This window comes from Prionailurus bengalensis, chromosome A2, assembly GCF_016509475.1.
Source record: "Prionailurus bengalensis isolate Pbe53 chromosome A2, Fcat_Pben_1.1_paternal_pri, whole genome shotgun sequence".
NCBI classification, from domain to species: Eukaryota; Metazoa; Chordata; class Mammalia; order Carnivora; family Felidae; genus Prionailurus; species Prionailurus bengalensis.
The window spans coordinates 86453295-86468638 of NC_057348.1; the positions used below are offsets into that span (position 1 = coordinate 86453295).

General features: G+C 35.8%; 1 protein-coding gene across 7 annotated transcripts in view; it reads right to left on the minus strand.

Annotated features, from left to right (window-relative positions):
- PCLO (piccolo presynaptic cytomatrix protein) overlaps positions 1-15344 on the minus strand; it is a 419720-nt gene that overhangs the window by 89542 nt on the left and 314834 nt on the right. For 6 of the 7 annotated variants that reach the window (XM_043588726.1, XM_043588723.1, XM_043588725.1 and 3 more), the window contains exons 11-13: positions 7096-7204; positions 6485-6552; positions 5494-5708 (exon numbers count right to left, since the gene is read on the minus strand). In XM_043588726.1, coding sequence (XP_043444661.1) covers positions 5494-5708; positions 6485-6552; positions 7096-7204 — 392 coding nt within the window. Of the gene's footprint in view, positions 1-5493; positions 5709-6481; positions 6553-7095; positions 7205-15344 lie in introns of those variants that run through there. The other variant, XR_006298484.1, reaches the window with a different exon arrangement.

Consider the following 15344-nt stretch of genomic DNA (forward strand, 5'->3'; position numbering starts at 1 on the left):
AAATTACAGAGTTGAGGTTAAATTTTCTAGGCCATGTATCCTTTATTTAGTTCAGCTCAAGAATGCCCATTCGTTAGGGGCGCCTGGGTGTCTAGGTCTATTAAGCATCTGAGTCTTGATTTCAGTTCAGGTCATGGTCTCAGAGTTCATGGGTTCGAGCCCTGCATCGGGCTCTGTGCTGATAGGGCAGAGTCTGCTTGGCATTCTCTGTCTTTCTCTCTCTCTGCCCCTCCTCCCACTCGTTCTCGCTCTCTATTTCCCTCTCTCAAAAATAAAACATTAAAAAATGTCCATTCATTAATGCTGAAACCATGTTCTGGCTGCAAAAGATAACCTACCAGTTAGTGACCAATTATATTTACTTAAAAATTATTTTACTGTTTAAATTTAAAGAAAAGCAAACTGAATCTAGAAAAAGAAGGACAAAGAAGTTTCTAGAACTATTTCTATCTTGATTAAAGACAGGGGTTTTCGTAAGATCAGTTTCCTTTGCATTCCAATGAAGAAAACTGGAGAATAACGGACATAAAAAGTAAAAACACAAGCCAATGGCACAAAAACAGACACATAGACCAATGGAATAGAATAGAAACCCCAGAACTAGACCCACAAACGTATGGCCAACTCATCTTTGACTAAGCAGGAAAGAACATCCAATGGAAAAAAGACAGCCTCTTTAACAAATGGTGCTGGGAGAACTGGACGGCAACATGCAGAAGGTTGAAACTAGACCACTTTCTCACACCATTCACAAAAATAAACTCAAAATGGATAAAGGACCTAAATGTGAGACAGGAAACCATCAAAACCTTAGAGGAGAAAGCAGGAAAAGACCTCTCTGACCTCAGCCGTAGCAATCTCTTACTCGACACATCCCCAAAGGCAAGGGAATTAAAAGCAAAAGTGAATTACTTGGACCTTATGAAGATAAAAAGCTTCTGCACAGCAAAGGAAACAACCAACAAAACTAAAAGGCAACCAACGGAATGGGAAAAGATATTTGCAAATGACATATCGGACAAAGGGCTAGTATCCAAAATCTATAAAGAGCTCACCAAACTCCACACCCGAAAAACAAATAACCCAGTGAAGAAATGGGCAGAAAACATGAATAGACACTTCTCTAAAGAAGACATCCGGATGGCCAACAGGCACATGAAAAGATGTTCAGCGTCGCTCCTTATCAGGGAAATACAAATCAAAACCACACTCAGGTATCACCTCACGCCAGTCAGAGTGGCCAAAATGAACAAATCAGGAGACTATAGATGCTGGAGAGGATGTGGAGAAACGGGAACCCTCTTGCACTGTTGGTGGGAATGCAAATTGGTGCAGCCACTCTGGAAAGCAGTGTGGAGGTTCCTCAGAAAATTAAAAATAGACCTACCCTATGACCCAGCAATAGCACTGCTAGGAATTTATCCAAGGGATACAGGAGTACTGATGCATAGGGCCACTTGTACCCCAATGTTCATAGCAGCACTCTCAACAATAGCCAAAGTGTGGAAAGAGCCTAAATGTCCATCAACTGATGAATGGATAAAGAAATTGTGGTTTATATACACAATGGAATATTACGTGGCAATGAGAAAAAATGAAATATGGCCTTTTGTAGCAACGTGGATGGAACTGGAGAGTGTGATGCTAAGTGAAATAAGCCATACAGAGAAAGACAGATACCATATGGTTTCACTCTTATGTGGATCTTGAGAAACTTAACAGGAACCCATGGGGGAAGGGAAGGAAAAAAAAAAGAGGTTAGAGTGGGAGAGAGCCAAAGCATAAGAGACTGTTAAAAACTGAGAACAAACTGAGGGTTGATGGGGGGTGGGAGGGAGGAGAGGGTGGGTGATGGGTATTGAGGAGGGCACTTTTTGGGATGAGCACTGGGTGTTGTATGGAAACCAATTTGTCAATAAATTTCATAAAAAAAAAATAAAGTAACTATTATGAAATGATAAAAAAAAAAAACACAAGCCAAAAAGCAAAACAAACAAACAAACAAAAAAACCCTCACAGAACACAAAGCTAAGTGATTACTCGTAACTTATTTTGATTTCTTTTTGACAGTTGTAGCTCATTTGACATGTAATCATGCAGTATCACTAAATTCAGGGTTGAGTAGAAACTTATGGACCATTTTTAATTGTTCTGGGGTGTGGCAGTAAAATCAAAAGGGTGTGGAGGGATATTTTAAATTATGGAAGGAAAGAGATCAGTATCTGTTGGATACGGAGCAAACTACCAGCTCCAGGTAGTGACATTTCCAGATGAGAGCTAGCTACTTTCCTTTAAAGGATGCCATATCTTTCTGAGGCTGTTTTTAATGATTACAGTGATAAAAAATGTTCTTCATGGAAATCAGTGATACAAGTGTGGAACAGGCAATCACTTTGGTAGTGTGCAGTCTGATTTCACGGTTTGAATAGTTGTACAATGTCCATGAGCTGTACAATACCCTAATGATGTGTAATGAAACAAATGCATTATTTTTATTTCATTTTATATATATTATTTTTTCCAATGGTTACTCAGATATTAGGACATAAATACGAATTAAGTATATAATAAATAAAACTGTTTTAGGTATATCTTTGGGCATAAGAGACCCGTGAAAAAAACTAGTGAGATGTTAAGGGCGCTCTGACCAGTAAGGTTTGGGAGATCAATGACCTATTTCATAAGAACATTTAAAACTAATGAGTACTTTATTTTATTCATTTATTTTAATTTTTTTTTAATGTTTACTTATTTTTGAGACAGAGAGAGACAGAGCATGAACGGGGGAGGGGCAGAGAGAGGGAGACACAGAATCGGAAGCAGGCTCCAGGATCTGAGCTGTCAGCACAGAGCCTGACATGGGGCTCAAACCCATCGTCCATGAGATCATGACCTGAGCTGAAGTCGGACGCTCAACCGACTGAGCCACCCAGGTGCCCCAAAACTAAGGAATACTTTAATTGAATCATTTATTTATAACATGACTTTCAAGAAAGCATTCAAACTTCAGAGATAAATTGAGGAAGGTTTGATTAAAATGTCAGACACAAAACAGCTTGAGGTGATAAAATAAAAATTTTGGAGATAAAAATTCATAGTGAAATAGCTTAAGCAAAATAACAATTTGATAAAGTTATATACATAGCTTACATAACAAACATATATTTAAATAATTTAGATGCATATTTTACCTACATTTACTCAGAAGAAACCATTTAGAGCATTATTACCAATTAATAATTACTTATGAATAATCATTTAGAATATTTACTAGACGGTGTTCTAAATATCTAAGTATATAATTATGCCAACTATATTTAAATATTTAGTCTTAATACATTTCTTACACTAATATTTTATAATTTAATACCTAGTCTCATACCTAATGAAAACACAAAAAAGTTAAAACTATAATTCTGTAAATATTCTGAGGAATATATGACAAGTGTCAGTGATGATTTAATTCACAATATTTACTTATTTATTTTATTATTGTTCTGTGCAAGCCCCTCCACTATGTGCTTAAAAAGCATAAAAAAAAAAAAAGAAATGGTTTTTGGTTCTTAAGGAACTTGCAGCCTAATTGGGAGGATAAAATAAGAAAACTAGTAGCTACAATCAAGATACAAAATGCATACATAAAGATATATACATAAAGTATGGGGCACTTCGGAGGGAGGAGAAAAGGAAGAATGGATATCTTCTGATTTTAAGGCAGGATTGGAATATGGATAGATTTCATGGATGAAGGCTTCCTGTTGCTCTTATTTCATTGGACACTGAGGAGCTATCCAAAAAAAAAAAAATGTCTGTGGAAAGTAGGAATGAGCTGGCAACTCTAATATACAGAGTATTTATTAGCAAGGCAATTGTAAAGACTGAACGTTATGCTTACTGTGATAATCTCCCAAGGAAAAGCCCTTTTAGACCGAGTAGGATAGGGTCCTAGGCACAGGTGAGGCTGTCAAGATTCTAGGTAGCAGGGATACATTTTAAACAGTTAGGTGACCCAATCAGGTCACTGTGCCACAGATCAGCTGGAGGGTAGTTTGAGAATGAAGAGAGAACGGTGAGTGGAGTTGCAAGTAATGAGTGCAATAATGTGGGAAAAAGAAATAATGCTTTGCTAAAGAAAAGAGGTGGGTTCAGAGAAGGCAGAAACTTACTAGAGACTTAATAGAAAATCAGAATTCTGAGGATTAAGATTCAGTGACTAATCAGACATTGTGAATGAAGAGAAAAGAAGAGAAAATGAAGGTCTCAAATTTTTACTTAATTTCCTGGGAGGATGGTGATGTCAGGTGCTGAAAAAAAAATTAGGATGAGAAACTTGTAGAACTATAATGTCCTTGGTGTGGAAATTTGCAAGCCGACTTTCTCATTTCTTGTGTCCTACCTGGAGATACTTGAGATAGGAATGAGAAATATCGGTCTGTAACTCAGAAGACAGGGAGCCTGCATGAGGTAATTCTTGAAAACTAACACATAACTGTATGTGATAAATTATAATTGTGTTAAAATTTGTATTGAAATTGAATCTAACCATTCTTGAAATTGTTCTTTGTGAAGCTTTGCTATATTTATTTTGGGACACACCATCCTGTGATGCAATGATTAAGATCATCCTACCTTTGTTGTTTCCTTTTGAATAAAAGGGATTTGGGGGGACATCTGCTGTGTTTTTATACTTGGTGAAACAAACTTTGTTTTCTGAAGTCCAGTCAGTTTACCCAAGCATAGCCTGTCCCTCCCAGGCATCTTACCAAGTAAAGAGAAATCTTCATCTATGTTTAAATAAAAGAAAACTTTGTCAAACATATTTTTAACCATAATAAGAATTTCTTCATTATGAATGAAATCTATGAGGGAAAAGTTACAAACTGTCTACATTTTCATCCACTTATCTAAGGTTCAAAACATTAATTCTATGGGTTTTTTTTAATTCACTAGTATCTTGGAAATTATAATGTTAGAAACATTTATTACAAATGAAGACTTGCAAAAAGGGAAAATTTATTAGTATGGAAATAGGGATACAATTCAAAATGGCAATTCTATATTACTGGTTTTCTTTATTTCTTATTGTCCTAAATTCTCTTTATCTCTGTGTCCTTTTTACCTTTTATTTAGATTATCAAACCCAATCTAATGTGTAACTTATTTCCAAAAAGATGCAAAGCTAATGTTTCATACACAAAGAGGCTCAAATTTATGCAACCACTATACAGAAAAAGAACCAGAAAATAGGGAGCATTAGACACACTTTTCAAGTTCCTCATAATAATAACTGCTAAAATATTTTAAGAAATATAAAAACACATCATCTTCATGAACATTTTGCTTGGTCATATATTCAGAAATGGCAATTTTTTGTGCCAAGAGATCATTAGGAAATGAAAAATCACAAGAGAACGATATCGTCTTTCCTTTGTCCTCGTCTGAATAAGGAGCTAGGAAATAAGTAACTTAGAGGTCATACTGAACAATTCTCACCTTGCTGCTGCCGTGTTTCTTTTTGCTCACTGAGGGTGACCCCGGTTGCCCAGGGCTGGGGACGGAACTGGATCCTGCTGATGTTGGACCTGAATGAACGTGAGATCCTTTCTCAACAACGGACGACAGAACCAGTGGTGACTGCTGTAATGAGACCTTCTGGAGCTCTGCTGCCAACTGCTTAGGATCAACCCCTGGGGATTTTGCTTTCTCCACTACAACAAAAAGAAATGGCTATGTATTTCTCAGGTTCATAGGCACTTAACACCATGGAACTTACTTGAGTTCTAGGTGACAAGGTAACATACATTCACAGATGTATGAAAATTTCTACAAGCCACGGTCTGTTCTTTAGTGCAGTAACCCAGACTCTTAGAATGCTAGCTGCAGCATAGAAAATTTTCAATAAATATTTGTTAAACGAAGAAACAAGTGATCATGCTACAATTAATGAAACAAGTGTTCATGTTACAGCTGATCAACATTTATAAGACTATAGTTGTTTGCTAATAGCGTTAAATCTATTTCATCATGTACTTATGAAATTAAATGTTGATTTTTTTTATTCACTATTAACAGCAATCAAAAGGTTCAAGAATAAGTGCCCCATAATCCTAGGCTAAAAGGAATCGAGTATTGTCTAAAAATAACCTAAAACTGCAAATAAATGGCTCCATGGATTCCTTTGAAGGGATGAATTTATTTTTAAAGAATTCAAAATGTGAACTCACATAGCCAGAATTCTGTATGAATTTCCTTAATGGGTCTAATACACAAATATGTGTTTCCCTAGAAGGCTAAACACGTAGCTGCAATGCTTTGGTTTTGTTTACAATTACATAAATAAACATTGATTAGCCTAGAAGTACATTTTTGCCTACACCGTATCTATGCTCACATCCTCATCTACAGCTACACCTGCCTCTACAACGATGTTTCCATTTACATCGACGCCTTTACCCACAGTTGAAAGCAGATTACTTTCACCTACCAGCTTTCGGTGGCTCATGAAGCTCCAGGTGCTGGGGATTTTCAGAGTCTGATAGCATATTGAGGTCCCTAAAAATTAAAACAAAGAAATTGAGAAAGAAGTTGAGGAAACCTGAGACAAAAGTCCCTCTTTTCCAACTACCCTGAGTTTTTTTTTCAGTAGGTAAATGAGAAGTGGTTAATGATATAAAGCAATTTCCAAGCATGCTCACCCTTCTAACCAAATATATACTTGCAATGCTGTTAAAAGTCAGCTGATAAAAATGATTATTTAAGGTGAAATCTTTATGGATTAAACATAAGCTCATTTTGAAATACTATACACACACAGGAAACCTAAATGGGTTTAGGCTTTCGTTTAAATGAAGCATGTTTCAATAAAAGCATGAAAGGGGACAGCTACTGACAATATCAGAAACAAAATCAGCTGAATTCTTACTATGCTTTAGATTTTGATTCTGAACACAAGAAATCTATAAAAACTTGTATTCACTTTGTGTTCTAATTACTGAAAATCTTGCTGACTGGCAAAGGTTCCACCTTAACAATTTTAAATTAAAAGAGCCATGAATAGCCAAAAAAATGGAAACAAAAAGATGGGGAAAAACTCACAGTCTTACACATATTTCTGCTTCCCCACTTTGCTGACCAATGATACTCTGCACTTCTTCATATGTTTTAGAAGTTAAAGGAATTCCATTCCATTCCAACACTTGCATCCCTAAAAAGACAAATTCAAGTATAAAAAAAAAAAAAAGTGTCGTATTTCTAGTCTGGGTCCACAGGGCAGAGAAGACACACAGGGCTCTGCATTTAAAAACCAACTCAGCACACCATTTCAGAGACCATCAGTTCAAAGTTCTTTGAACAGTAATACCACAACCGCATGTAGTTTGATTTCATCATTTACCCGAACACATTAGACCTGTGTAACATAACATGCAAAATGTTGCATCTGAAATCTATTAAACATTATCAAACACATGCATTATGTTCACACTGCTTTCAGAAAGAAAACATCATTGAATATATATTGCTCAGGCCAATCTTGTGTAGGAAAAAAAAAAATCACAAGCAGCAATATAATTTCTCCATGGGGAACAAGTATCTAGAAGAGTATAAACTTCCATATTCCATCATGGAATGGGTGGGAGAGGGGGGAAAAAGTGATTAGTAGTTTGTTTTGAGGCTCTCCTTGAGAAATTTGTACTGCTTCAAGTTTGCTCAGATAACACAGATTTCCGCGGGGTATGTTTTTCTTTTTCTTCACTGCATGTAAGGTGTTCCTGAGTACAATCGGCAGGCATGTTACAGACAAGCCGGCTTCATGGGTGGGGGAGGGGGAGGGGGGAGGAGGGGTGTGGCCTGTGTAGAAGCACAAGGCCCTGTGCTCAGAAGGGCCCACGCTTGGTTTAATGCTTCGCTGTTGTCATTTAGAAACTCTTAATAACGTTTCAACAAAGAGCTCTATGTTTTCTTTTTGCACTGGATCGCATCGATTATGTTGCTGGACTAATTACAGGGCATTTCGTGTTTCCTATCTAGAAAGATAATTTTCGCTTAAAAAAAGTAGTAACATCATACTTCAACATTTTAAATTCCGTGTCTTTCATCTATTTTATATGAGCTGTCAAAATAATCTAGGGGGGCATATTTGGCAAGAATCACCTGGCTCTACTACGTAGCTATGGGAAATGGATATAAATTAGATGAGACTATCCAAAGTCATAGTGCCCCCAAATTTGTGAATGCTACCAGCTTTACCTAAGAAAATATCGTCTGCCCTAACGAGGCTTTATTTAAATAAACAGAAATACTTGTTGAATAATTAGGTTTTCAATGAGCTTCACAGAGGTCTATGTGAAAGTCCCTACTGCTCACCAGTGCCTTCCGTGGAAAATTCCAAACAGAGCATAATTACGTCTTCAAAAGTTTTAATGATTCTGATATACATTGGAAAGCATATTGCCAGTTGTAAACAAGTAAGGGAAATACTTTTACTACAGTGAAACGGCAACATAAGTCCATAAAAACGCCCACAATAACACAACAAAAATGGCTTTTCTATAACTTACTCCAAAGAAGACTTTACCTTCAGACGGGCCTTAGGTTTTAATTCAATAATCCCAGGCTGTTGTACATATAAAATGAGAAAATTACATAAAAGACAATGATGATACCACTAAAGAAAAATTTAGCACAGCACAAGGAAGAGCACACTGAAAAACCCACTCTTCTAAAAGTCACGATAAAGAGTATATTTATGTAGAGACCATCTTGAATTGAAACAAATTATAGTGTTATAATTGCATTGTCACTTTTCGGCAAGAGAAGATTCTATGAAAAGAAGTAGCTGCATAATCTTCATGCCTCTTCTCTTGATTAATTTGCCCATTTTTCACCTCTCAAAACAAAGGGGCAAATTTACAAAGCATGATTATACAATGAAATTTAAAATGCTTCTAGTATTAAAACAGGAAAGCTAGTTAGGGTCATTAATACAATTGCTGAGAAAAATATACAGATAACTGGAAATCTGGCCTATAATATACACATGAGGTCATAAGCTACACGATCTGTTCTGTTCCCGTGGTATACCAGCTGAACTTCTTTTCTCTTCATTCAGTTTCCCACCAGAGCTGGCGCAGGACTGCGTTTCAAAAGATTTTGCCAGCACTTTAAGCTTTTTATTCTTGGTTCCAATGGTGAGCATCAGATGCTACAGGGAATGCCATCATTTAGTAATACCTTCCTTATCCAGTGCCTCTCCAACTCTCTAAAATCCTACAAGAACCATACTAAAATAACCACATGAATATAACCAATCACTCCTTATTAATTCATAACAAGGTTCTAATAGTTGTGAGAATTGAGTATGGTATGATTTCAAATACAATGTTCTGGAAAGTGTTAATTAAAGAATCCTACAAACTATTTTAAAATGCAGGCAAAAATTTGTTGAATATGACCAGGCTATAGGGAGGTTCACTAAAGTAGTATTTTATCACTTAATTGACTTGAATGGAAGCATAGCCAATCTTTAAAAAAAAATTACATTTTATTTATTTTTGATAGAGAGACGGAGCACAAGTGGGGGAGGGGCAGACACACACACACACACACACACACACACACACACACACAGAATCTGAAGCAGGCTCCAGGCTCTGAGCTGTCAGCACAGAGTCCCATGCAGGGCTCGAACTCACAAACCGCGAGATCATGACCTGAGCTGAAGTCGGACGCTCAGCCAACTGAGCCACCCAGGCGCCCCAAAGCATAGCCAACTTAAGATAACTTTTTATTGACTTTGTTTTAGAAATAATTCCTGGAAGACAGTGTACATATGAATGGTTATATCTATTATTTAGCATTATGAGCATTTATGTTTTCTTTATTTTAAATTATATCAACATGTATGTTAATGAACTGTTCAACTTTTAGACTGTCCAGGTGATGTTTCGATTATATCCCTAGAAAGTACCTATACTAATAACTCTTAACAGGAAAACTAAGGTAATTTGAATTTTTATTAAATGTGCAACAGTTCATGACAGAATTTGCTGCTCAAAATCTTACACTGAACATGTTATTAAAAACAAAAAAAGACAGGGCGCCTGGGTGGCGCAGTCGGTTGAGCGTCCGACTTCAGCCAGGTCACGATCTCGCGGTCCGTGAGTTCGAGCCCCGCGTCGGGCTCTGGGCTGATGGCTCAGAGCCTGGAGCCTGTTTCCGATTCTGTGTCTCCCTCTCTCTCTGCCCCTCCCCCGTTCATGCTCTGTCTCTCTCTGTCCCAAAAATAAATAAACGTTGAAAAAAAAAAATTAAAAAAAAAAAAACAAAAAAAACAAAAAAAGACAATACATTTAAAAAAAAATTAGAAATTAAAGAAAATCAATCAACATAAAACTTTCTCAACTATGTGTTTTTATAACTTCTGGGATTACCTAACTTTATATGCTCCTAAAACTATTATATACTATTCTTTGTAGTATAGGATTTCATGTATGTTATTTCTGTCCATATTTAACATTACATCACAAACATCTTATGGATTAAATTTATTGAGTTAACTGTTGAAATCTCAGAGGTATATCCAAATGTGTATCACACAAAACTTGATGACTTTTTTTCCCCCACAACTATTTTTTTCTAGCACTTAGCATGCAGCAGGCACTCCACAGTCACTTATGTGATGATTACCACCTTATAGCTAATATTTGATGTTGCCATAAAAATTCATAAAAATGATACTCTACTAGAAAGACAACAGAAATATCTTGGCAGTTAGTAAAATTAAGATAATTCACAGAGAAAGAATTCTATTTTGTATTTCAGTATATGAAATTTATTGTCAAATTGGTTTCCATACAACACCCAGTGCTCATCTCAACAGGTGCCCTCCTCAATACCCATCACCCATCCTCCCCTCTCTCCCACCACCCATCAACCCTCAGTTTGTTCTCAGTTTTTAAGAGTACAGAGAAAGAATTTTAAAAGTGTCATAAGTATATACAAAATAGACCCCAGACTCATCAGTGATTAGAAAGTACGAATTAAAGCAATGATGAGGTACTACTTAGCTCTCATCACATTGCAAAAAGTTTAAAAGCCAGAAAATGCCATGTGTTGACCAAGATGTAGGATTAGGGGACCCTGACTCCAAGGGAGATTATACTTGCTGGATGCTTGTTCAGCTTCACCCTCATTCTACATCAGATGAAAAGAAAACAACTGCTTGATTACAATGTACAAACATGTAATTATTTTAATGGGAATGGATAAGCGCATCCCTCTGGAGGGCAATGTGGCAGAACACCATTAAATTATACACATGTACACTCTGTGACCCAGAAATCTTCTTGTGTGTCTATTTGTAGGAGGGGTCAGTATCAGGAGAAATGGACAATGAGAGCATAGTAAATGCTCAAGATGGAAACCCTCGGCACAGGGTGCAGGAAAAAGGCCGTAACAGGCATTAACACCAAAAGTTGGATCCATCTTAAAGCCATTTGCCAAGTAAAAGCAAGTGAGAAACAGGATCTGGTCTATAGGGCAATGATGCTTTATTTACATTAAAATGACATTTGTACCAATTAACATTATATATTTTACAAAGATATCAGAAGTATCAGAAATTATAATAGTTGCTCGTGAACAGAAGAAGGGAATGGAAAAAGAAAATGAGATGAAAGAAAATGAATGAGTTAATAAATGAACAAACACAAAACCACACACACACTCATATACGGGACACTTACATGAACCAGTGAGGCTGGTGTGAGAATGGAATGAGAATTAATACCACTGGGGTAACAGAACAGAATAAAATAAAACCAAAACCTAATTTAAAACTACATGTATATGATAAATTAATCAAAATTGATTGCTTTGTACATTTTCTCCACTGATATTATTAACCATGACTATAGATTAATTTCTTAAATCTGAACATTTGCTCTCAAAAATCCTTTATAAACTAGCAACAGCAGCAAAAACTCAGCTGAAATGTTTGTTAGCCCTGGCTTTCTAAATGGTAAACAAATCCTGCAAGTTGAGCTCCCGGGGTCCTATTGTCCACATCAGCTATACTAATTATTCATTCATCTTCAAGTTAGGCAGTATTAATACACAGAAACAGAGATACAGAGAAATAAATAGATAGATGTATTTTATTCTTTTATAAAGTTACTTTTAAAATATTTTACAACTTATCCACTTTATACATTAACATGAAGAGAAAGAAAGAAAAAAGAAAGGTGGAAGAGAGGAAACTCAGGAAGGAAAAATAGAGTAGATGAAGGGTATCTTTAGTAAAGAGAAAAAAGGGAAAAAATAGTATTTGAATGGAGTTCTGCTTATTTACAGAACAAAGGACACTGTCTCCACTATGATAAGACATTAAAAACCCAGATGTATTTTCCTGTGAAAAGTCATGTACATGAATAAATCTGAAGGTTAAAAAGTATCCTCTTGAATAGCTAATCTCATAATAATGTTGCCATTTTTGTCATTGACAAAACTCTTGTAACACATAGTTTCATCAAAACTTAAAAGAGAGCCTCAGTACATAAAATGTATAAACATGGGGCTACTTTCATGGAAGCAATCTCTATCTGCCTGTTTTACCCCTCCTCACTCTCCAGTCCCCATTCTAGAAGTATCCTTAGATGCTTGTAGGGACCTTGTTTCTCTGGTCTACCTGAATGAGTTGAGTTTAAAATGACCTCGTGGCTTGAAGAAGGCTTTGGAACAATTTCCATTAACGAGGACATTGCTACATTAAAAGAAAGAGCTACATTAAAAGAAACATGATCTGAATTTTATTTTATTGAGAATGTAGTCTGAGTTTCTAAAAAAGACTACAATAAAATTTTGCATTTTTAAAAAGTCATAATTTAATAATGCTTTCAAATGCAACAAAGTGTGTGTGTTTGATACTTAGCATGAACAAATTAAAATCTTCCCATGTTTTAATATGTATTATTCTCAGAAACAATGTGTTTTGTAAACACATCAAAAATGTGTTTTGTAAACCAACATGTTGCTGGTAGTTGACCATTGATATCTTCTCTTCTCCATAATCAAATTTGGAAATCTCCAAACACAATAAGAAGGCTGTGACCTTCAGCAAACTGGTTAATTCGCCATATTGGCTTCCTTCAGGGAGATTATGTTGCTAGATCACTGTTTTAATTTACTCACACTCTATGAAGGGGAAAATACTTTGTGGCACAATGAAAAAGAAATGAACAACAACAACAACAAAACCCCTGCCTGTTTACACTTTATGAAAATGCAATTTTTGAGCTGGAGCTTCATATGAAGATTTTTCTTTTAAAGATTTTTTTTCTGTCAGCGCAGAACCCCACTCTGGTGCTGGATCTCACGAACCATAAGATCATGACCTGAGCTGAAACCAAAAGTTGGACACTTAACTGACTGAGCTGCCAAGGCACCCCTGTATGTGGAGATTTTAACAAACATTTTGGATCCTGAAATTTCCACATTGTTTTTCATTATTTGTCCTTATTTACAACTTTTCCCTCTATATACGTTAAGACTTTAAAGCACAGCAATCATGTCATCTAATTTTTCTCTTCTGCATTCCCCACATTTCCTCTCACTGCCCATTGTGGTTGTTCTCAGTTTCTTTAAAAATTTTTTTTAACATTTATTTATTTTTTGAGAGAGCATGAGCAGAGAAGGGGCAGAGAGAGAGAGGGAGTCACAGAATCTACAGCAGGCTCTAAGCTCTGAGCTGTCCGCACAGAGCCTGACATGGGGCTCGAACTCATGAGCCGTGAGATCATGACCTGAGCTGAAGTTGAACGCTTAATTGACTGAGCCACCCAGGCACCCAGTTCTGTTTCTTTAGGCTAGTGTTGGCTCCCTAGGGCCCCCATGGCATTACCCTATCTAGTTTGTCTTCTCTGGGCATTTGCTACCTTTGGTTCTGGATTGGTTAACTCAGGGGTTGGAACATTCAATCTGTAGTCTGAACCTAATTTTTGGTTTAAACCTACATGCCAAACAAAGTACCTAGAGCTAACACCATTCAAACTCAAGCTGTTTTCAATCTAAAATACTAAAAATTTAACTCTAATAAACTATACATTTTAAAAAATGTGATAGATCACAATTTCCTCTCTTCACAGTATAGAGATAATATAATTAAACTCATTAGAATATTTAATGTAAATTTTATAAATACGCATTCTTCCAAATTTTAGTAGTATTAAACATACATATATAGGAGGTTTGGGGTAACTTCTAATATTTTGCTTTAAACTATTGTAGATTTTATATTGCGTTAACAACAAGCCCAACATAAATGAAGCAGATTGGGAAGCAAAAGTAGATGCCATGATAATACTATTTATAGGAGTTTTTTGGCTAATGTTATATAGCTTAGCTATATTTTTCAATAGCTAATAATTAAAGAAGTTGAATTATCTTATTTAACTGTCTTATCTTATTTAACTGTCATTAATTTGGAGTATGGTCAAGCAATTTGTTTTCCATGTTTCTTCTGTCATTCACATTTTTTATGAATAACAAGCAATTAAAATAAGCAAAATATGGCTTGAACATATAAGTTCTTGAATGAAATTAATTTACAAAATAAAAAAATCCTCATAACAGTGTAAACAGAAGAAAACATCAAAGACTACAGTTAAACTGTCTGGGCTTACCCACTCTCGTTTTCTAGGATGAGTACCTCGAGTTATTTAAAATCCATGGCTTCTACAATCACAGATCTAAAGCAGATTTAGTGTCAATCATAAAAAAAAGAATAATTACGAAGTAAGTAAATTATCACATAATTTGCCATATTAATGGTCAACAATAAAAAGGTCACTGGAAAAGAATCACACAGGTAAAGTGTTGTAAGCAGGTCACAACTATTTTATAGACTCAATGTTATAAAGCAAGCAATATCCTTGTGGATGCGCTTGTTTTCGTCTCTTACAGAATACATTAGAACTCGGTGAAACATGAGGTGACGTGGCTTTTCTAATATTACAGTTAGTTGACGGTAGTGCAGAAGTATGACTTCCGTCTATCTCTTAGGTGAATGCTAGTATCAGCAATTAGAAGATCTCATTCGGTTTATGCCAACTAAACCTATCTCATAGCCCACCTAAATATAAATTGTGTTCAAATATGTAAAACCTAGCACAAAGAACACATATTATTTATAATGCCTTTTTCATTATAATAAAAAGATAATTTAAACATTGTTTTAATTATGTATATGACAATGTTACTTGAAGAGTTGGATGTGCAGAAAATGAAGACATTGTTGAACAAAGTTTTTGTAGAATATACCATTTATGGTGGATAAACAGTGTCAACTT